This window comes from Paramisgurnus dabryanus, chromosome 11 (assembly GCF_030506205.2).
Source record: "Paramisgurnus dabryanus chromosome 11, PD_genome_1.1, whole genome shotgun sequence".
Lineage (NCBI taxonomy): Eukaryota > Metazoa > Chordata > Actinopteri > Cypriniformes > Cobitidae > Paramisgurnus > Paramisgurnus dabryanus.
This window is the reverse complement of record NC_133347.1, coordinates 1,602,530-1,624,499: the sequence shown is the minus strand read 5'-3', so window position 1 is coordinate 1,624,499 and position 21,970 is coordinate 1,602,530. Positions and strand designations below refer to the sequence as shown.

Genomic DNA, 21,970 nt, shown 5'->3' with positions numbered 1-21,970 from the left:
TTATTAGAAGTCAATAAATACACAAATAGACTGAATGTATAGTCTTTAGATCAGACGACACAGCTTTAATGGATGAATTTCATATCTTGTAACTCAGTCATGAAGCTCTTATCACATATTCACACTTTCAGTTTCTGCATTCATTGTTTTAATCCCATGACTGAGATTTTCAAGTTCTGTCACTTTTAAATCAGTGGGAGATTGAATGGATTTTATGTGATTTAATTAAGTAAAGTGTCTTTTTAAGTGAATGCTAGACTGAAGGTCAAAAGAGTTTCATTACAAAACCCGACTCAATATATTGAACTCAGCTCTGAGAGACATGCTGAAGCAATAACACACCACACATGAGCTTTACTCCTGAATGAATCACATCAGGTGTGTTACAGTATAACGTTAGACGTGTACTTTAATAGCACAGAGATTTTTGGGACCTGACTATCATGCATACTTGAAACTGATATCAGATGAGTGAATTTGTGCAGTCTGTAGATGTCTGTGCTTTAACCACTCGACTGAACTAAAGTCATTATAATTCTAGATATTTTATCATTGAACTGCACTTTGTTTTTGAATGATGTTACTGCTACACGTGCCATTCCTCTTATCTCATTCGGTAAACTGATGCTCGTTGGTGTTTAGATGACTTTTGTAGAAACATCATCAACGTGTTTGTTTTCTGAACGCTGCAGACAGACAACTTACTCTGTTATAAGCATTTGTTGATTTATTCTTTGATCAATATTTCAATAAACCACTTCATATTCCATAAGTGACATCTGACTGTTTTGACACACAACATTTAATCTTCTCACTCTGAAAGTAGGGCTGCATAACGAATAATCGCAACCAATCTTCTGCAGAATAAAAGTTTTGTTTACATCATACATGTGTGTGTACTGTGTATAAAATTATGCAACTGTATTTAAGGAATCTGTGTATATACATTTTTATATGTATATATTGTATATAAATATGAATACTTAATTTATACATATTTTTTTCTTAAAATATACATGCATGTGTGTGTGTTTATATATGCATAATTATTATACACATTGCACACATATGATGTAAACAAAAACTTTTATTCTGCAAACGATTAGTTGCGATTAATCGTTATGCAGCCCTACTTTAAAGTGAAATGTAACCCTGCTGTCAGTAATGGAAGGTTTTTTTCTCATTGAATTTAAGGCAAAATAAAACAAAGTACAATAATGCTGTGAAACAACCCTGTTTGGTCACATCAGATTAGAAATAAATAATCTTTCTAAATCAAACCTGCACATCAGTCAGTATTTATTACAGTCAGTGGTATTCAGTGCAAACTGTTTCTATCACACTCGGAATGAGAAAATAACATGAAAAAATTCTGGCATTAAATGCATATTATTGCACACAGATAAAGATGACTCTTATAGAAGACAGTTCAGTGACACTTTTGTGGTGTAGGTTGGTTGAGTTTCTGAAAACAATCATCAGAGAAACATTTGATTAAATATTAATATCTAAAGAGAAACTGATTGAAACAGATTATTTCCAAACATTTCCAGCATTAATTATTAAATTAAAAATAATCTATTTCCTTACGTTGGCCCGATTGAGAGTAATATGCTTATAATAATGTTAATACAAAACAAGTTGAGTGGCTGGGTATCTTTCGCGGGAAATTGTTTTAAAAACGTCATTTACCTTTGCGTGATTACGTCACATCCGTAAACAGAAAGAAGAGGACCCGGCTACTTTATCACCTGTGTGAATGTGCTGTGCATGGGGATTGGGGAAGAATCTTAATCTTACAGCAGTTTCTTTCAGTTTAAACTTGTCATCTAGAAGTCAAATGCTTAAAAACTGAGGAAAGTCTCCAGTTAAAAATGGAACGTGAGACAGCTCGTGCTTAAACAAGTGTAAAATCCTGACACAGCTAACAGGTAAGACATCTATGTTGAAATGTTTACGTTTTCATTTACTCACAACAAACGTAGCAGAAAAAATAACTTGATCAGATGAAATTTTTCAGATGACTTTTAGGATGTATTTCTTCTAACTGTCATCGATGTAATGAAAGATCCGCTCTGATGCGGTGATCACAGACATCAGATTCATGCGCGCAGTGTAGCCGGGCGAGGCGAAGCACAACACACGTACAGAATATATTACACCGCCAATAACTGCAATGTTAATTTCTGTTCCTCTGAGATTATAAATCATGTGTGTGTGATGTCATCGGTCAGGTGACTCACCTCTTTCCTCTAATGACTGTAGATACATCTTCATGAATTCTTTCTCATGTTCATCTGTGTTTATCTCACTCACATGTTCTTCATCTTCAGTCTTTAATGGATTGTCATATAATCTGATTAATCTAAAACAGACACACTATAAATCAGAGCTTTATATATAAACAGATGAACCTTAAGTTTATACCTGATACAAAAAATAAAAAATCATGAATGAAATAGGTCCTGATCACATGCATCACATCGGTATGAAAGGCACGGCTTGAAGAATAAAACAAGACGGTGTTAATGAAGGATGTAAATCTCATTCTGGTTTTCATACTTGATGTCAGGATTATCCACGAATCTGGATGGGATGCTGATCAGCTCATCTGCGCTCAACACCAACATCTTGAGGTGTGTGATGTTATCCATGGACATAGGGATGAATTTGATCTTATTTCTGTGTAGGAACACCGTCTCTAATGCCTCAATCCTAAAACAAGAGCAGATTTTCACATGATTCTCATTCATGCATGCGTTGTGTTTGTATGACGTTTTCATGAGACACACAGACCTGTCAATGTCTTCAGGGAGATCTTTGAGTCTGTTGTTACTGATATCCAGAAATGTCAGACTCTCCATGCGAAGGACACAGATGGGAATAGTGGGAAATTGATTTTCTGACATGTCCAAATACTTCAGTTTTTTTAAATGACTCAGCTGTAATAAAATATAGAAAGAAATATCTAAAACATCTAACTGATGTGCAGTTCTTTACAGTCAAAGTTTGAACACACTTGCTGCTCTTTATGACATTTGCTTATATTTAATAATCGTACAATTCTTAAAAAAAAAGAAAGAAAACAAGTGGACATATTTAAATGATGTAGTCTCTGAAAAAGAAATGTTAAATAATAAATTCCTACTGTATTTAATGTTTTATATCTCAATAAACTTCATGAGCTTTATGTGTTTGTATCATTTTCTACAAAACATTTAACTACAGTTAAATCTTTAGATGAAAGCCTACATGAGTTCAAGTGTGTTTAAATGTCTGACAGTCAGAATCCTCCGTGTGTTTTACCTCAAAAGGTAACTCTGTCAGATTGATGTTTGCTGTCATTTCCAATCGCTCCAGATTTTCACAATCTCCAAGTTCAGCTGGAATGCTAATCAATTTATTATAACTTACATTTAATTCCCTTAAGCTGATTAGTTTTCCTGTTAAAAAAGAGACAGATTGGATTTTTAATGTCTGTAATAATTCATGTGATATAAATGTTTTACAGTCAGAGGTCATCTGAGGATTGATGTGACTCTCACCGATCTCAGCCGGAAGCCTCGTCAGACCGTTTTTTGGGACATCCAGCACACACAGATCCACAAACATCTCAATATAAGTGGGAATCTCCGGAATCTTTGTTCCATGGATGTGCCATTCCTTCAGATAGGTCATATACTGAAGCTCTTCAGGTAATTTCTGGAAAATCACAATAAAATCACTGAGAGTATTACACTTCATGCTTTCTTTAAAAAGGGCCTTTTTAAAATATTTACCATCCATTTATTTCCAGTCAATTCAAAAATAAACTTCTTGTCCTCTTCTTTATTATCTGATAGAGACAAACAGTCAATAATTAAAATGTTATGGACTTTATTAATTGAAAATGATAAAACATTAAAAACTTATTGCAGAAGCTGAATAATCATTCATGTTAAAAGAAGAAATATACATTTCTGGTAAACATCCAGAAACTTTGCATGGGAACTTAATCTGGGAAATTTTGGAATTATTCTAAATTGGAAATGTATTTTATGGGAATTATTTGTAAAAGTATGTAAATATAAACTATATCATATACAAACATACACCGATCAGCCATAACCTTATGACCACCCGCCTTATATTGTGTATAGGTCTCCCTTTTGCCACCAAAACAAGACCTTTCTATCAGAACCTGTGTTCAGTTTTTCAGCAATTTCAGCTCCAGTAGCTCATCTGATTGGACCACATGGGCCAGTCTTCGCTCCTCATGTCCATCAATGAGCCTTGGCCCGCCACTGACCATGAACATTTCAAGCATTCATTCATCATGAACATATTTTAGTAATGTAAAGTAACATTTTTCCCAAGACAAACATTCTGATAAAGGACAGATGCTTGGAAAATTTACTTAAAATACTCAAGTAATGTCCACCTCTGAAGTTGATGTGTTAGAAGCAGGAAAAATGGGCAAGCATAAGGATCTTTGTGTCCAAACGTTTAGGTGATTTTTGGGTACTTTTTTAAAATGATCTCGCCTAAATGTTTTTTCAGTCAGTGTATTTGTCTTTACAGTCAATGATATAATGTTGTTGCACACTAGCTTACACGCAGCAAAAGGAAGTTTTTAAACATATGTATGTAATTTACGTGAATACATGCACAGATGGACATTTTAACATGATTTGGTGTGCAGGATTGAAGAAATGTTCTGTGTATGTTATGGATGAATGTAAGTACATGCAGGGGGTGTGGCCTCCCTTCAGTAAACCGTATGCTGTGTGTGTGTGACTGATGAATGTACAGGGGAGAAATTCAACTGAAATTACATTAAATCTAGTTTTGAACTAAATTATGCTGCAATTAAACTACATTTCCTGTTATAGGCAACTGCATTTTTTTCCAAATTTCCAGTTTATTCCTGTTAATTCCCATATATTCCCATGAATTGCCATATATTCCCTGTTAATTCCCATATATAATTCCCATATATTCCCGTTAATTCCCATATATTCACGTGAATTCCCATATATTCCCGTTAAGTTCCATATATTCCTGTTAATTCCCATGGAAAGTTTCCTGCCATGAAAATTTTCAGAATTTTGCATCCTATATCCAACATCATCTAACAGAATTATTCATAGTTTTTGAGGAACAACAATGATTTTCATCAAAGTAACCTGTATGATAAAGTCTGTATATCAGTATACTTAGCAAAACTCTTCACACAGTGAGCACAACAGAAGTTTATATGGACTGAACTGATGATCAATTATCATTGCTTTGGCATTCAATGACTACATCTCTCAAATGTCATTACATACTGTTTTTAAAACTGTTAAACTTCTGTTCAAAACATTAACATGATACACAACTGAATAAGACAGCAATTTGCTACATTTCTACAGTCATATTTTAATGAAATCTTTAAAATAAATGCTATAAAAACAATTGGCCAAATGGAGAAGACCGTGTAGATTAGCATTAGTATTGTATCTGTATCAGTGGATGGTGTGTATATAAATTCGTGTATTTTGGAATTACTTGGAGTGCAAAAAAACTAAAAATAAACTACATAAAATTTTGAAGAATTGTGCATCATGTCTGATTCATTCCAGTATTATATATTGCAGTGAATTATAAAGAGAGAAAACATTGTATAATGCCACATGTTGTTATTGTTTTTTAGGTCATTGTTTTGTGGGTGACAAAGTGTGTTTGTCGGCTATTAACCTTTGCTAGTGTTCTGGAAGAATGAGTTGATGATTTGAGACCTGAATAAAGCGTTTTTTGTTAGAATTTTGAATGTGAAATGAACTGCTTTGCCAAGCTGAAAGTTTGTTAGGAGAACTGTGTGAAGAGTTTTGCAAAAGTGACCTAAATATTAAGAAATGTGTCCTAGCGTCTGTAAAAAAACTGTAATAGCCTCAATTTTAATATTTATTACATTTTTGGCTTGGCTTCTTATAAGTATGTTAACATTTAAACAATGATAACAAGTCAGATTAAAAATCAGCAAGTAAAGTTTTGATTAGATTATATCAAAAAAGTAGCCCTTCAGATAGTTATGCATTGTGGTAGCCCTTCCTCACAAAATGATTAGAGAGCTCTGTTATATATTATATTTATATTTATATCATATGATATATTGAGTGAGTTTGAACAGTATGTATGATGTTTAATACCTTTATTAATGTTGGGCAGAATGTTGAGTTGTGTAAGAGTTGATCTCTCTAGATAACACTGCAACGTCTCCACCTCTGAACTCTTTAACTTTCTACATGCGATGCGATACTGCCATTCTACTTTCAACCTGAAAACACATTATTATTATTATTATTATTATTAATATTTACACAGATGTGACATCACTAACGTGTGGAGAGTTTATTATTAATGGACACTAATCTGATGTTTGTTTATTATTGTGGTTGTTAAGCTTCAGCTGATGTGAGTATAAATGGTTGGAGATGTTGAGAGGGATGCTGCTCTTTGTTACCATGGAAACATTCTCACTTGGTCAAAGCACTTTTGCTGATTCGCTCTTCCTCTTTCTTCTGTCGCTGTCTGTATTTTTTCACGCGCCCCTCCCACAGTTTTTGAATCAGTGAGAGGTCGTACACAGGAATACCAGAACTCATCCGGTCTGATCTCATGATGGAAGCTAAAAATGACATTCAAACACATCTAATGTGATGATTAGTATACTGTACCAGCATCAGATATATGACACTGCACGAACACTCTTTTTAAACCTTTTCAATGTTTTTTTTATGTTTTGTCATTTATATAACAATAAATGTTTTTAGGTTTAGTTCCTGTTTCAAGCTAGAAACTATAAAATCATCTTTATTGACCATAAAAAGACACGCTCAGATTTGAAATTGTTTTGAAATGTGGTGAAAACTGAAAGTTTAAAGCATTATCTCTATAGCTTATGCTAGTTACCTAAGACATTAATGTTTAGTTTATTGAGTTGATTTAAGATCAATGAGAGATGTTGAAGATTATAGAGCAGACAGGGGTTATTTTCTTTTGTTAGTCATGTACATTCAAGTCTTGGCAAAAAACTCTTCATTTGAAAATGTAAAAGGAAACTTAAACAACTGTCTACAATCTTTGTAGATGTGTGCCAATGTAGTTTTACTGTGTTCATTTAAAATCAATGACAGAAATGTGATATGATAGCATACAGTGATTCTCAATCCAGCCTGCAGGTTTGTAGTTACGTCTCTAAAGCCCCTGTAATATCCGACTGTATTCACCCGTATGACCTCAAACCCATAAAGAGTCACTAGACGTTACGCATATCAAAGACAAACACAACACTTTAAAGAGGTTTCTGTAAAGGTCATTTCTAAGACTAGAAGGTTCATACCTGTGTATTTGTGTGAGAAGGTCGTCTATGTTACTCAGAGTCGTGTTTACAGCGCGTGGCTTTTTCAGGCTACGTCTACATGAGAGCACGGTGCTATTTTTACAGACTGAGATATGAGTGCTCATGTCACAAACAGTCTCTTGTGTTTACCGACCATCATCCAGAAATGAAACCAAAACCTTCGACGCTCATGCAAACGGACACACTTTCTCACATTTGTCCTTTAAATTAACTCTGAGTGACCTTTCAGTTAAGGGTCGTGACCTCTGAACTCTTACATGTACACCTCATACACACACGTATCAGCTGGTGTGTGTTTGAGTTGGATTCATTTATTTAACTTCCACTTGATTTATTCACAATGTTTTTAGTCTGCTGTTATATACATGGATTGAGCTTTGAAAATCTAAAATAATTTATTTAATGATTTATCTTAATTATTTGGGAGTGTACACAGTATTAGTATGGTGTATATATCAAACACAGTATTAGTATGGTGTACCTAATAATCCTTTATGTAAGTATATATATCTATATATCTATATCTTATTGCCTCTTTTTCCTATTTGTAGTGTAGATGAGTGGTATCCGGTGGGGTCTTCTGCTGTTGTAGCCCATCCACCTCAAGGTTGTGCGTGTTGTGGCTTCACAAATGCTTTGCTGCATACCTCGGTTGTAACGAGTGGTTATTTTAATCAAAGTTGTTCTTTTATCAGCTTGAATCAGTTGGCCCATTCTCCTCTGACCTCTAGCATCAACAAGGCATTTTTTTGCCCACAGGACTGCCGCATACTGGATGTTTTTCCCTTTTCACACCATTCTTTGTAAAACCTAGAAATGGTTGTGCGTGAAAATCCCAGTAACTGAGCAGATTGTTAAATACTCAGACCGGCCCGTCTGGCACCAACAACCATGCCACGCTCAAAATTGTTTAAAATTCTGACATTCAGTTTGGAGTTCAGGAGATTGTCTTGACCAGGACCACACCACTAAATGCATTGAAGCAACGGCCATGTTATTGGTTGATTTAGATAATTGCATTAATGAGAAATTGAAAAGAATCAGCTCTTAGAGCCGGCGTTCGCGAACGACCCATCACTAATATATATATACCATGGTCTGTTTAAATACTCAATTCTGATTGGCTTGAAGGTGTGCATTAAAACCGTTTAACGCACAGGTAGTTCCAGTCAGTTTGATTACAGTTAGAAATTAATCCGCTACTATAAACATTAGTAACCATAGTAACACAGTTACTCTTGCAGAGAGAGCGAGAGAGAGAGACGTGAGTGCCCTTTATTTGATGTTAAGTACAATGGTTAAGAAAGAGTTTAATAAAGAGTATTAAAAAAATCCAGAGTATTGAAAAAAATTCAAGAGCCTCATAATAATGAAATTTCCATAAAGATTCTCAAACATTGATATATAATCAGATGAATATACAGTTACAGCACAAAACACAACAACACTATAAGAAGTGAAGATTTGACAGAGAGTCCAGTAGGGTGCAGCAATGACCAAGAACTCAGCAGCAAAGTACAAAACATTTCATTAGAAACACAGACTGCTGGTTATATCTCAGACATTAGAAACATCATGAAATACTGCCTACGTGCTTCACTAAATGTGCAGATGTATTATGGGTAACGTGTGTGTGTGTGTGTGTGTGTGTGTGGGGGTGGGGGGGTGGGGGGGGTGTATGTGTCTGTCTGTGTGTGTGTGTGTGTGTGTGTGTGTGTGTGTGTGTCTGTCTGTGTGTGTGTGTGTGTGTGTGTGTGTGTGTGTGTGTGTGTGTGTGTGTGTGTGTGTGTGTGTGTGTGTGTGTGTGTGTGTGTGTCTGTCTGTCTGTGTGTGTGTGTCTACATTTGATATTGTGGATAAGTTGTTAAAGTTGGCAGGTGTTTATGTTTGTCTATCTTTTCTCATTTTGTGTCTATGACATCAGAGTTCAGCATTAGACGAAGAGATTGAGTTTAACTTACACTAAACAGGTTTATTAAGCAAATCAATTTTGTCATCTCTTATTTTATAAAATGTAGTTAAAGGATAGAAATGTGAGCAGAGACACAAGAGATCTTTACAGTATTAGTGTAGTTAGTGAATGAAGATGTGTTGTTGTCTGAGATATAAACAGGGAAAGTCATCTCGGTTTATAATACAGTATACATTATACATACATATAACACATACTGAAAAATCCTGTACATGTTATAACAAAATCATTTGATGTTATCTGAACAATAATGATTTTTATTACGAGTTATTTTGACAGTAACAACAGTAGCATAAAGACCTTATGACTTGACAAGTTAACATGGTTATGAAGTTTACATCACACTGAGATTTACACACTCGAGCCTCTGTAGCATCGTTTGGTTTATTTATTATCATCAGTGCAGCTTCAGAAAACAAGTGTTTATTGAAAAGTTGATTTGAAAGCGTTGAGTCCTGAGGTCTGTACAGCTGTGACCGATGTCTTAATCTCCATTAACATCTTCTAGCATCATTACACGCAACCCTGAAGACTAAAATAGAGCTCCTGCAGGGCCGCTTAATACCCCGAGCTCAGGATAAATCACGCCCTGACCCAATGAAATGTCACACATGTGTGATCCGCTTTGTATCGCACCCAGTTTTTCCAGATACATTTGGCCTTGTGTTAAAGGGCAAGAAAATGAGCTGGTGTTAATGTGCTGTAATGTATCTGAACAATAGATGAAAACAAATTCACAGCTGGTCACAGAGAGGCGTCTGGGTCTGAAACAAACACAATAACTTACTGGACGTCATCCTAATGAGAAAGTTTATTTATATAATATCAGATCATGTGAATCAAATGATTCAAATTGAATAAGTATAAAGAGCAAAACATAAAGAAGAATCAGGAACATCTTAAAAACAATCAAATGAGAAAAATAAACTCTAAGGGTCATGGATGAGCTGTAAGTGTTTGTCTGTGTGAGACTTCAGTGTTTTGAGACACGTGTTTTAATCCGTCTGTCACTTGATGATTAGAGAGGTTATTTTTAATATGACGGCCCTTTACAACATATACAAAATGTTTTCCATCTTAAAAATAAATACTTGACATAATGGAAGTGATTGTTATCATCTGAGCAGAGAGACATCAGGTGTGAATTCGGGTCAGAAGACTTGAACTTGTTGAAGGTCGTTTAGCTGAACGTCATCCAGACAGCAGTTGTTTGCAGTCATAAGATCCATTAGTTGATAATGAATTGGTTTATTTGTCCGTGATGTCTCTGCTATATAAATGTTATCATGTGTGAGGAGGAGCTGGAGAAACATCATGAGATGTGTCGATGACACCCTGAAATAAAGACACGCACTGAATGTGTGAGGTCTGCCACTATTTAAAGATCTTATACTCAGAATCAGATATGTGCATTTAAATCATATACGTCTGGACCTCTGAAGATCTGATGTGATCTTCTGTCTTCATAGGAAATGAGTTCTGCTCTGATTCACGATAAATTATTTATCAAGACGTTCTGGGAGCAGAAGATCGACCATCACACCAGCATGACAGAAGCTGAGGAGCAGAGGAGGAAGAGCAGCGCTCTCACAAAGTGAGTTACAAAAAAAATATTATACTTATAAACATCAACAAGCTCATCAAAATAATAATCCGCTTATTTATTCATTCATAAATTACTCAGCTCATGAATTTACTGTCAGATTGTTTTATTTGACTTAGTGACTATTAATTGAGCTCTTTATAATAAACACATGCTTCAGTGTTTTCTATTAAAGTACAGTTATATTATTTCTGTTTAGCTGATCCAGGTAAAAATAAACCAAAAACTATATTGAAACTAAAACTGTGAAGTTGTATCAACTTGAATAAAAAAATCTACTTAAATTTTTTTTTTTTAATTTGATCCAACTTTTTACTTTTAAAGTTTAAACTTAAATACCACCTTGTACACTACAAATATAGTAATAAAAAGTATAGTATGACTTAAGTGCACTTGACTAAAGTACAGCAAATACCTGATCTGTAATACTAAACTAAACTTAATAATCAAATAAATCTCCAAATGTCACGGTTGAGTACATGTAGATGATCTGAAGTTTATCTCAAGAACTACTCACTTTTTGCTTAAGTACAAAATTGAGGTCTGAAAATACTACATTTCTTAAGTGTACTAAAGTGTATTTGAGTGCACTTTTAGCAGAAACAAAAGTTTGTGATTCTTTGAGCTGTTTTTCTGCAGTCAAATACAGTAACAATAATAGTCCTCAACTATTATACAATATAAGATCAAATAATATTTGTAACTTTAATGTCCCACTGATGTTGATCAAATGTTCTCCATCTAAAATGTAACTGACAGTGAAGAACATCTGGTAATGTTTGTATACAGAATTCATTACACACAAAACTAAAACAACCCAAAAAACTGAAGTGTGTGTTTTCTGCTGTTAGTATTGCGAGATCATGTATAGACTTAAGTTTACTATAAATAAACCTTCATGTGTAATTATAACAGCATCAGTAGCTCATTAATGTTCCAGTGGTTTGTAATAGAGAGTTTTACAGTTTTTAAATCTTCATTTTAGGCTTCGTGACGAGTGGCTGAAGAGACTGGAAAACCGGACGAAACATCTGAAGAATTTTGGTGACAACCGCAGCCCGAGCGTATCAACCACGTGATGAACGCGTGACACACAGATGATCTGAAGTCAATAAAGACACACATGATATGAACTCTGATTCTCTTTATTTCTCCTTTATTAGCACAGATTGAGTTAAACGTGTAATGGAGAAGGATTCATCTGCAGGCGGTGTAAATCTCTACTCAACAGGTGCTGTGAAGGACATGAACTGGTATTTCACAGCATGTTGAAAGCGTGTGAAAACACTGATCCTCCCATGAGAGACACTTACACCTGACACTTCTGCTGAAAGATACTTCGGTGTGACCCGTGAACACACGTCGTGCTCTGTCAGCGTCTATTTAAACACAATCCATCATCATAGACATTTAACTGAAAACCAACAGCATCTCTGTACAGCTCTTCATGAATCAGAAAATAATACAAATAAAAAGTGAAGTGTTCAGAGCTTCCACGTGTGACGCTCAAGTCCAGCAAAGTGTTTATAATAAACTGACTGAAACTATTCATCCGTTAAACAAAAGAGGAACCAAAAATCTGAGTCTTGAGGAGTCATCTTCAAACTGTCCACTTTAAAGCTTTGAAATCTTTCATCATCTACTTCTTCTTCTTCTTTCCTTTCTTTCCTCCTTCACCCGGTTGTGCCCCAGCCTCAGCTCCTCCGCTCTTCTGTGTCCGGCTCTTTAGTTTAGGAATCATCTCAGCTACATAAAACATCACATCTTTCCCTGACCATACACAGAAGAATGAAGAGTTAGTTCAGTTCAATATAAAGCAGTGAAATGTTTATATAATTCACAGACAGATCTGTGCTAAACACAGTGAATGGAAACTGCTGAGTGATATTAATACCACAAGAACATTTTCTAATGCAGATTTTCATTCATCTTAATTTAATCTGACTGCACTTCCTTAATGTTCAAAAATGTGACCCTGGACCAAAAAAAAAAAAAAACAGTCATTAGTAGCAGTTTGGTTGCAAAATGATAAATGCCTTAAAAAAGTTCCATCAAAATCAGTATTGTATCTGGTCATTATTCAAAAGCAAATTCTTAATTTTTATGCAAAATCAGATATCCGCTGTGTTATTCTGTCATCTTTTCTTACTTTTTCCCAAAATGCTATAAACACCAGTCTTCCTTCTCTGCAAAATGCAATAAATCCACTCAACCAATTACAGCGCACCATTCCACGCTTTATAAACATAAATGGCGGCACTTTGAATACACACAGAATCCTAGTTTTCCTCATCTACTTTGTACTTCGTTATCAACAACAAAAACAAAATAATACTTTTGATGGCATAGATAAACCTGTGGTGGAAATCTAAGCCACTCGGGCCACGGAAACGATGCTAGCACACTGACCCCAGGGATCTGATGAAAAACTTTCCATTATTTAATGCAAATTCAACGAAAATCAAGCAGGACCAAAACATTTTACAGCTGATCCCTGTCAAAAAAGTTTAACGACGACATCCCAAGGATGACAGCAGCAATGACAGTGTTCTTAATATGACAAAGAAAGTGTTTTGATTAATGCCATTCATGTTTATTTTTTAAATCAGTGTATACTACTAGTCAACTAAATGAATATAACATGGCAAAGATGAATGCACATTTATAGATTGACTCAATAGATTCAATATATAGATTTTGCGTAAAAAAAAAAATCAGTTTTTATAATAAATCTTTGAAAATCATTATTATGGATTTGAATTTTTAATGTTATTATTAGTATAGAAAACATTTTTTACTGAAATTATTCAAAATGGATTTGTCAAAACTCTTCATTTGTAGAAATAGCCAACAAATGATTGTATGGATGAATAATTATCTATTCTTTTATGCCAAAACTCATTAGGATATTAAGTTAAGATCATGTTCCATGAAGATATATTTTGTATTGGTAAATGTATTTATTGTTAGTAAGAGGGGTTGCTAGGGCTTCATTTGGACAACTTTCAAGGCAATTTATCAATATTTTTATTTTTTGCACCCTCACACCTTTTAAATAGTTGTATCTTAATCACAAATATAGTAACAAACCATACATCAATGGAAAGCTTATTTATTCAACGTTGTATTCAATAGATGATGTATAAATCTTCATTTTAAAAAAGACCCTTGTTATGACCAGGGTCACAGATGGACTAAACACTGCAGTCTGTTCATTATATATCCAGTGAAAATATCAATTTATACATGCATTACATGATCACTATTAGTCTATATGAGTAGAGTCGCTCCTAGTTCATGTCATTGTTACTATAATGTCAGAAGCTTGTAGATCATATCATGTCAAAGTCTGTAACAATATTTCATATCTAAATATCGTCTGTCAGTAAAGTTTTCTGCTCTATTTTTTGTATTCAATCAAGCAAGCAGTTATATTTAAAGACTAATGAAGTTCCACCTCTTTAAACGGGACACAAACACTTCAGATTAAGCCTCAACTAATGAGATGTTGTTTTGCTAACATGAGGAATTCAGACACTAAACTGTGTGTGTGTGTGTGTGTGTGTGTGTGTGTGTGTGTGTTACTTACTAGATGAAAATTTCTCTTGACACAAACTTCCATCTTGTAGTTTTATTTGGACACGAACTCTTCCTCTAAACTGAACATCTCTGTTCCACTCTCTCGAGTACATCTTATTCTGTGAGAGGAAAATCAACTGATTAAAGATGAAGAGGGAATCACATTAATGATGAAGAGCACAACACGAGTCAAACCTCCACGAGAACATTGAGTCCAGCAGCTGTGAGGACATCTCGAATCTCAGCACATGATGGATTCTCCACTGCCTACACAAACAAACAAATCACATTAAAAACAACACATAAACAGACAAACCACCACCATCATCATCATCATCATCAAACATACTCACCTTCTCTACAGGGATTCGCCTGCCTTCTGCTAATGTCTTTTTACTGTTGACGTAAGATGGATAAATGCACAAGAACCTGATGGAGAACCAGACATGAATACAAGTTAACAAACAGAAGATCCAGATGTATTTCTCCAACACTGATCCTGAATCATTATTACATTAAACTCATGTCAGAAGCGATAGATGTGCAGTCATTGAGTACAAACCTCTCTTTATCCTCCGGGTTTGTCGTTAAATGTGCCATTTCATCCGTTTGTGTTTATAAAGTTTAATCACGCGTTGGATTGTGAATGATGAGTGTTTCTTCTTTGATTACGTCACATCCGTTGTAAGCGTTTACTTCCGATCGTCAGAGGTGAAGAGCGCGGGACACCACAGCGCCGCCTGTCGGTGAGGAGCGCCGTGTGGCAGTCGCGTCTGTTAACATGAATTATGTTCATTTATTACACACAACACACGTGAATGATGAATCAAGTAGTCCTCGCTGCAGACTGTAGCGCGGTGACGTCACGTACTGACGTCACGTATGTCTTCGGTGCGCATGCGCAGAGTGACGCATGGTATGTCTTTAATATTCATGTCTTTTAACGTCGTGTGACACGCCTTTGAGACGCATAAAAACAATTATAGGGAATTACAGAGCAAACTCAGCATTATCGGTTGTATTTTGAAGTTACTTTTTTTAAACGCGTGTGAACAGAGCAAACTCTATTTTGTATACCGGAACAGTGAACATTAATGACACCTTATATATTTTAATCTTCCCTCTGTCATATGGTTCTTTTATGGGTTTTATATTTTTGGGCATATTTGTTGCCTTCAAAAAAAGTTAGACATTTATGGTAAAGTACTTTAAAGTTTAATCAACTACGTACAGTATGTTTTCAGTCTCCGCATCTTTATTTTTTTTACACATCAAAATCTCCATGATAACACATGTTGCTTCGTTTTATAAATACGACACACGAAACGATATACAGGATATAATACACCGCGTTCCTAAATTATTATGCACATGCCATTTTTGTTTATTTTTCCAATACAGCCAGTAAGTTTTCAAATTGTATTTCACCCTCAACAGTTATGACAGTGTGGATGCTGTTATATTTAACCCTCGTGTGGTGTTCATATTTTTGTTACTTAGACAATGTTTATGGGTCTAGTGGACCCACGGCATTATTCGTATCCTAAAACAATGCAGTCATACAAATTTATGTATAACTGTTTACAGATGTATAATTTAGCCTTATTGCAAGTAATATAGACAGAATTTATGGTTAATATTTGTCATTTACCACTAGTAGAGGACTATTTATAGATTAAAGTGCTATTCGTTTTTGTGATAATATGAAATAAGAGAAGAAAATTCTATTCTCTCCCAGATATTGGGGAAAAACATGTTTATCTTAAATAAGTATTTATCACTTTTTCATCTCAAATACGTTTTTCATCACTTTGATGTTTAATTCTTTGAAATTAGTTTGAAATTGTACACATTTGTGTTAGTTTACACAGCACAAGCCCCATCTGGAAAGATGCTGTATCATAACATATCATCCACACTGAACACATAACCTGTTCATGCCAGCCTACACAACACATAAGAAGCAGATTTTTACCATGTAGCTGTGTTGCATATGAATTTCTTGCATTTTATAGACATATACTGTGTCGTCCTGTCCATATTATGTCCACACACACTGCAGTAAAATGTGTTGCTATTGGCTACAACCTAAAATGATAAAAATGCTTATATATAAAATTTTACTTTCTCTATTTCTACTTCTCTATTTACTTTCTCTCTCTCACGCACTCATACACACACATACGTGCGCGCACACACCATAGGTTTTGTGGTAAACCCATGGTTTTACAAATGGTAATCAATACACCAATTTGCCATGATTACTACACTTTTACTATAATAAAAGCATGAATATTTTTTGTAAGGGAGATAATGGGAAAATGTAGAATGGTTCCTGTTAGACAGAAGGTAAAGTGTTTGGGACAGTGGGGCCAGATGAGTGTTCATGCTTGATATATAACATGTTGTATCCTTGCAGCATTATAGCAAGTGCAGAAGGACAAAACTCTGACATGCATCCATCACATATGTACAGTCATGTATACAAACACACTCATGCACTCACAGGAGTCCCAGATAGAAGAAAAATAGAGTGAAGTTACATAGCACATTCAATTTTTACACTCTTATTAACCCCGGGTCCAGTGGACCCGAACACCACATATGTAATATAAATGCGTAGGGGGGTGAACAGTGTACAGTAATGATAAATTTGTTTATTTTTATGTTCTTTATAGAAAATGAGCCAAGGCCAATGAACCTGAGGTTGAAACAATAATTAATTGCATAATTTTTCTTTTAGTAAACATTAAAAACGGGTCCCACAGACCCGAACACCACACAAGGGTTAAATGAAACAAAAATGTCAAGATATTTTAATACTTTGAAATATGCTGTTCCATATTATAGAGCAAGTTTTGGTCCTCATACAATATGGGTATAAAAAAAGTGTGCATTATCGTAAAAAAGCAAATTATTTCGTATAACAATTTATTTGGTGGACCTAACAGAAATCATTGAACTATAAGATTCATGAGTGATTCAAAGTACAGAAAGATTTGACTATAAGGCTTTTTAAAATATATTTTTAGGAAAATATTAGAAAAAGGCATCATTAAAAAAACACAGTTAAGAAGCAAACATGTATTTAAACCTGGTGGTGTCTCTGGAATCCCAAGAAATAAAGCTGTATTTCTACCCCTCTCCAAACCAAAACTTGCAAAAATAATTCATTTGATGTGAGCTAAGAATACACAAAGACTATTTTTAAACAATTTTATTTATTGACATGCAAAAATACAGTAAATAGTATAGATGAATGTCATTCTGGATTATTGGTGAATAGCCACTATGTTCAAACAAGACATTGGGGGGGAGGGTCAAATGGACATCTAGAAGATATGTAGAGTTCCTAAAACATAGTTTTTTTTACTATGAGATAGAAGGAATTATGTCTTCTGAAATAAATTTACTTTCATGGAGGATAATATACCATCCCATACTGCAAAAAGCATCACTGACTATTTTAATTATTAAAATAAGAAAGAAATCAAACAATGTGTGACCCCCATCATCATCTGACCTAAGAGCCTCATAATATGCATCATAATATGAAAGATCTGTGAGGTGAACTGCACTTTAATTCGAAACATCAACTTAGGGATGCAATACTAGCATCAAGTACTATCAAGTGAAATAAAGACAAAACCTATACAGTACTTGTATACTTACAAGTTTTAATGAATAGGAGAATTAAAGTCATGTCAAATATATGCTCGTATATTATTATGTAACTTGTGTAAATATTTTTTCCCCAACATTGCCAGGTGGACAGTCTTTGAAGATTTCTCCACAGTGGAAGCATTGAGTCAGACAGTAGGGCATCAAAAACTGTTGTCTGTAGAACACAATCCAGTTCTCATGACCTAATTTAGACAAAATACAGATCAAACCATATTCAATTATTATAACAAACGGCATTAACATATCCTGTTAACAGAGTCATATAAGGAAAACATTTAAATGAGATTACTTTACACATGCTAGACAAAGATATGCTTAGTACAATTTTAAGTTCAGGGTACTTTTCTAGCTGAAAGTTGAAAGGTTTTAAAGGCAATACAGTCTACCAGAGAATAAAGATGTAGACAGACAAAGAGTTTTCTTAAATAATTTTTAGAGTACTCCACATTAAGGATTTAAAGAACTTACTGTCAAGCCACAAAAAGTGAGCCTGTTCTTTAAATTTGGGCTCACTGACAATGTCCCTAAACATCTAGCATTTGAGTGCAAGCCTCAAGACAGCCACATCGCCATTAACCTTGACTACTCCATCAGGATCTGCCACAGGATCTCAGGTGACATCTGTCAAAAATAGCCAACAGTCAGTTTAGACAATAAAAAGAGAAACAGATAGATTGACAGTTTATACCTTGGTCAAGTAATCAAGTATATTTACAATGGTGTGAACATTTTAACTATTATGCCCTGTCAAGAAATAAAAGTGAACCAATTCAATAAGAAACAACATTACCATTTGTATACATCATGCATACAGAATACTTAATCAAGGTAATCAGCATTACCTGTGGTTCAAGAGGATCCTTCACAACCGAAAAACAAGCATTAACAATCTTTTAATATTCAAAGAAGAATATTTTAAAATCATTTAACATTTAAGGTCATATTTAATAGTACACATACTACTGTACTTCACTGCATGGGTAAAGGGTAAAAATATAGCTGTATGCTTGCTGTTACTTACTGTTCCTTCTACATCCTGAAGCAGTCCTCAATTAAGGAAGCCTTCCTCCTGAGCACTGTGGTTCAAACAGATGGCATCAATTCATTCTCTGGTCCGGTTTCCTTTAAGGCATGTATTAGTTAGAAAATATTAACACTTACATATTATGTGTCTCTCTTTTAAGTCCTAAAAATAATAAATTAAAACAAACAGTTATGCAAAAAATAACTAACCTGGCTTAGCTGGACTGTACTTGGTGACTGTTTTCTGTAAGTTACGCCTTCCAGTATCCATAAACATACATCTAGAAAATCACATATGCAATGAATTAAAGGTTTGCTTTTTGTATATCTCACATAAACAAGTTTTACCCATCACATGAACGTAAAATGTCTTTGATAAATATAGGAAACTCAATTCCTCAACATGATGTGTGAATGTAAAAAACTACTGGGGAGAAACAAAATTAGTTTTATAAGCAAAAAAGTTCGAATGTACACTTTTGAACCGAAATAATGTTTAATAACAACTAAAAGCAAACATAAAGCATAAATATTTATTTTATGTAATCGATTTACCGCAATCGAATTTATCCCTTTCGAGAAAACGCTAATCCAGAATTGCAGACGAGAAAAACAACTTATTCGCTGTATTAAGGTTGGCATTAAACTTTTAGGCGCATTACCGCCACCTACGGATTAAAGTGAAATATTTTGTACATGGCATGCGCATTAAAGACATACGATACGTAGAACATACCTGACGTCAGTACGTGATGTCACCGCGCTACAGTCTGCAGCGAGGGGTGTCTCTGATGAATGGCAAACATGAAGATGATCAAGTAGAGGATGATGATGATGATGATGAGGAGGAGGACGATGAGAAGGATATGACGCGAGCGGTGAGTGTTTGTTTGTTTATAACAATGTTCTGAAGTTAGCTCTCTAATGCTAACGTAAACACACACGCGTGTATGAGCTTAAAACTATAAAAAAAAATATTATTGTTGATAAAGTGTCTGTATATATAATGATTTTGTGTGTTTGTTGTGTTGTAAGGATGCGAGTGTGTATTTTTTTAGTGATGATTTGGAGGTGAGAGATGTTGTACTCATCACACACAGAGTCCTTCAGGAGTTTCCCAGCAGAAATCTTCCTGAATTTAAACCCTGGTTCCCGTCAACATCTTCAGACGCCATCAGAATCATCAGACCCAAAAACTCTGCTCCCATCATCTCATCTGAAGATCTACACAACATCACAAAGTGTCTGCAGGAACATCACAAGACATCAGACACGAGCAGAGCCGCAGATACCACAGATCAGTTTGACAATAAACCAGAAGAGTTTAAACGCTCGTGGTGTGTGATGATCAGAGAGAGGACGACGCCGGTTAAAAACACCTCACATCAGTCATTCTCACGACTCTTCAGTAAAACCATTGACAAACACAGACTTCATCTTCATCAGAGAGTAAAGTGGGTCGTGTGTGAGCTCAACTGTGTCACGTTCACTGTGGATGAAGTTTGGTTTGGGTTGAATCGAGCGATCCGACACTCCAGACTCCCTACATGTAATGCAAACTTCCAGAGAGCTCTTGCTCAGATCTGGATCTACTGTGACGTCTCTTACTGTGAATTTATTGGGAATTTTCTAAAGGAAGAATTCCAGCTCTCTGGTCGGATTACATTAACAGTCCATAAACTTGGAGATATCATCAAATTTTAATATTTATTGTATTTTTAATGATTTGTTTTTAAAATATGTCAAGAATTGTAATTGTAAATTAAAAGATGCTGTGGTTTTTGAATCGGCTTTTTCATTTTAACGTGATACACGGTTCCCACGAGGAATTTCACGGAATTTTGAAAGGCCTATTCTAGACATTGAAGTCAGGGAATTATATTATTTTTGGTCCTAGTCATGGAATGACTTTCATTTTAGTTTGCATTTATCAAAACGAAATCCAAATGTTAAATTGTGATGTAAGGAATTCCACTTCCGGGTCCAGTGATTTCAAGTGAGATTACAATCTAAACAGCTGTTAATTGGCATTGTTTATTCATTTCATGCATTTAAGCAAAATCAATGATAAACTCACAGTGTACACTACATAATCAGACTCATGGCATCTCAGACATAGGTCATGAAAATTCTGCTTTTTAGATCGTGAAAGTCATTTGGCTTAGAGTGGGAACCTTGTTGACTGAGTCTTTACACCTCTTTATTATTTATAAAGTGTTTTATTTGTTAATTTGTGTGTTCAGCTTTGCACTGCTAGACAGCTCAGGTGAATCGTTTAATGTTCTTTAACAGTTTAAGAGAAGAAATCAAAGGGCAAAAACCAAAGTAAAGTGTCTTTATACTCTGTCAGGTCTGAGTAAGTGAAGAATCTCGTGCATGCCAACTGTGATAAGAAATGGCAGTAGCTAAAATTAAAATTGATCACAGCCTTTTATGATGCATGTGAAGATCTGCTGTTTTTTCTCACATACACTCTCAGATATTCCCTCTTAGATAACTACTTTTTTATTTAAAAAAAACCCAACAGTAACTATAGTTTAACCATGGCATTTGTATTAAAACTATGGTCATTAAAATGGTAATAATGAAAAACATTGTTACTTCACTATTACTGAAGCTATGGTTAATTTAGGGTTACCTCACTTTTACTATACTAAAACAAACTTGTTGCAACACTTTTATATGGTATTAAAACAACTAAAAACAAAAAAAATTATTTGAATAC

The 21,970-nt window shown here is 34.7% G+C and overlaps 4 protein-coding genes and 1 long non-coding RNA gene across 7 annotated transcripts; 2 read left to right on the top strand and 3 right to left on the bottom strand.

Moving 5' to 3' along the window:
- Positions 1–208: 208 nt before the first annotated feature.
- lrrc2 (leucine rich repeat containing 2) lies at positions 209–7,519 on the bottom strand. 2 transcript variants are annotated; one of them, XM_065248073.2, is made up of 10 exons: positions 7,364–7,519; positions 6,502–6,649; positions 6,171–6,298; positions 3,780–3,835; positions 3,546–3,702; positions 3,307–3,443; positions 2,797–2,942; positions 2,563–2,715; positions 2,244–2,365; positions 209–1,465 (listed from the first exon to the last, which is right to left on the bottom strand). In XM_065248073.2, the coding sequence occupies exons 2-10, from the start codon at positions 6,639–6,641 to the stop codon at positions 1,416–1,418; spliced, it is 1,089 nt and encodes a 362-aa protein (XP_065104145.1). In that variant the 5' UTR covers positions 6,642–6,649; positions 7,364–7,519; the 3' UTR covers positions 209–1,415. The 2 variants fall into 2 exon arrangements, with proteins under 2 accessions (XP_065104145.1, XP_065104144.1); XM_065248072.2 differs by having other exon boundaries at positions 6,502–6,672; positions 7,364–7,464.
- Positions 3,570–12,092, top strand: LOC135730229 (protein FAM240B). Of its 2 annotated transcripts, none has more exons than XM_073816185.1 (3): positions 3,570–3,695; positions 10,826–10,950; positions 11,945–12,092. In XM_073816185.1, the coding sequence occupies exons 2-3, from the start codon at positions 10,829–10,831 to the stop codon at positions 12,036–12,038; spliced, it is 216 nt and encodes a 71-aa protein (XP_073672286.1). In that variant the 5' UTR covers positions 3,570–3,695; positions 10,826–10,828; the 3' UTR covers positions 12,039–12,092. The 2 variants fall into 2 exon arrangements, with proteins under 2 accessions (XP_073672286.1, XP_065104147.1); XM_065248075.2 differs by lacking the exon at positions 3,570–3,695 and adding an exon at positions 10,598–10,722.
- On the bottom strand, positions 12,089–15,257 carry srp19 (signal recognition particle 19). Its single transcript, XM_065248074.2, has 5 exons — positions 15,101–15,257; positions 14,892–14,967; positions 14,734–14,805; positions 14,549–14,657; positions 12,089–12,729 (listed from the first exon to the last, which is right to left on the bottom strand). Exons 1-5 carry the CDS (start codon positions 15,136–15,138, stop codon positions 12,599–12,601), a joined length of 426 nt encoding a protein of 141 aa, XP_065104146.1. The 5' UTR covers positions 15,139–15,257; the 3' UTR covers positions 12,089–12,598.
- On the top strand, positions 15,249–21,031 carry shld3 (shieldin complex subunit 3). Its single transcript, XM_065248070.2, has 3 exons — positions 15,249–15,365; positions 20,043–20,123; positions 20,281–21,031. The coding sequence occupies exons 1-3, from the start codon at positions 15,357–15,359 to the stop codon at positions 20,947–20,949; spliced, it is 759 nt and encodes a 252-aa protein (XP_065104142.2). The 5' UTR covers positions 15,249–15,356; the 3' UTR covers positions 20,950–21,031.
- Positions 17,741–19,912, bottom strand: LOC135730224 (uncharacterized). The gene is made up of 5 exons (XR_010525924.2): positions 19,801–19,912; positions 19,456–19,526; positions 19,244–19,344; positions 18,691–18,843; positions 17,741–18,404 (listed from the first exon to the last, which is right to left on the bottom strand). It is a non-coding gene; the product is annotated as an uncharacterized lncRNA (long non-coding RNA).
- Positions 21,032–21,970: the final 939 nt, after the last annotated feature.

Excerpts from the sequence above, each read along its gene's own strand:
- lrrc2 (XM_065248072.2), bottom strand. The coding sequence starts at position 6,662 with ATGTCATTTTTAGCTTCCATCATGAGATCAGACCGGATGAGTTCTGGT. Across the intron at positions 3,836-6,170 it reads TCTGCCCAACATTAATAAAG|ATAATAAAGAAGAGGACAAG; the intron begins GTATTAAACATC and ends TGTCTCTATCAG. Across the intron at positions 3,444-3,545 it reads GAGGCTTCCGGCTGAGATCG|GAAAACTAATCAGCTTAAGG; the intron begins GTGAGAGTCACA and ends CTTTTTTAACAG.
- LOC135730229 (XM_065248075.2), top strand. Across the intron at positions 10,951-11,944 it reads AAGAGCAGCGCTCTCACAAA|GCTTCGTGACGAGTGGCTGA; the intron begins GTGAGTTACAAA and ends TCTTCATTTTAG.
- srp19 (XM_065248074.2), bottom strand. The coding sequence starts at position 15,138 with ATGGCACATTTAACGACAAACCCGGAGGATAAAGAGAG. Across the intron at positions 14,806-14,891 it reads GGCGAATCCCTGTAGAGAAG|GCAGTGGAGAATCCATCATG; the intron begins GTGAGTATGTTT and ends TTGTTTGTGTAG. Across the intron at positions 12,730-14,548 it reads TCAAGAGAAATTTTCATCTA|GGAAAGATGTGATGTTTTAT; the intron begins GTAAGTAACACA and ends GTGTATGGTCAG.
- shld3 (XM_065248070.2), top strand. Across the intron at positions 20,124-20,280 it reads AGAAGGATATGACGCGAGCG|GATGCGAGTGTGTATTTTTT; the intron begins GTGAGTGTTTGT and ends TTGTGTTGTAAG.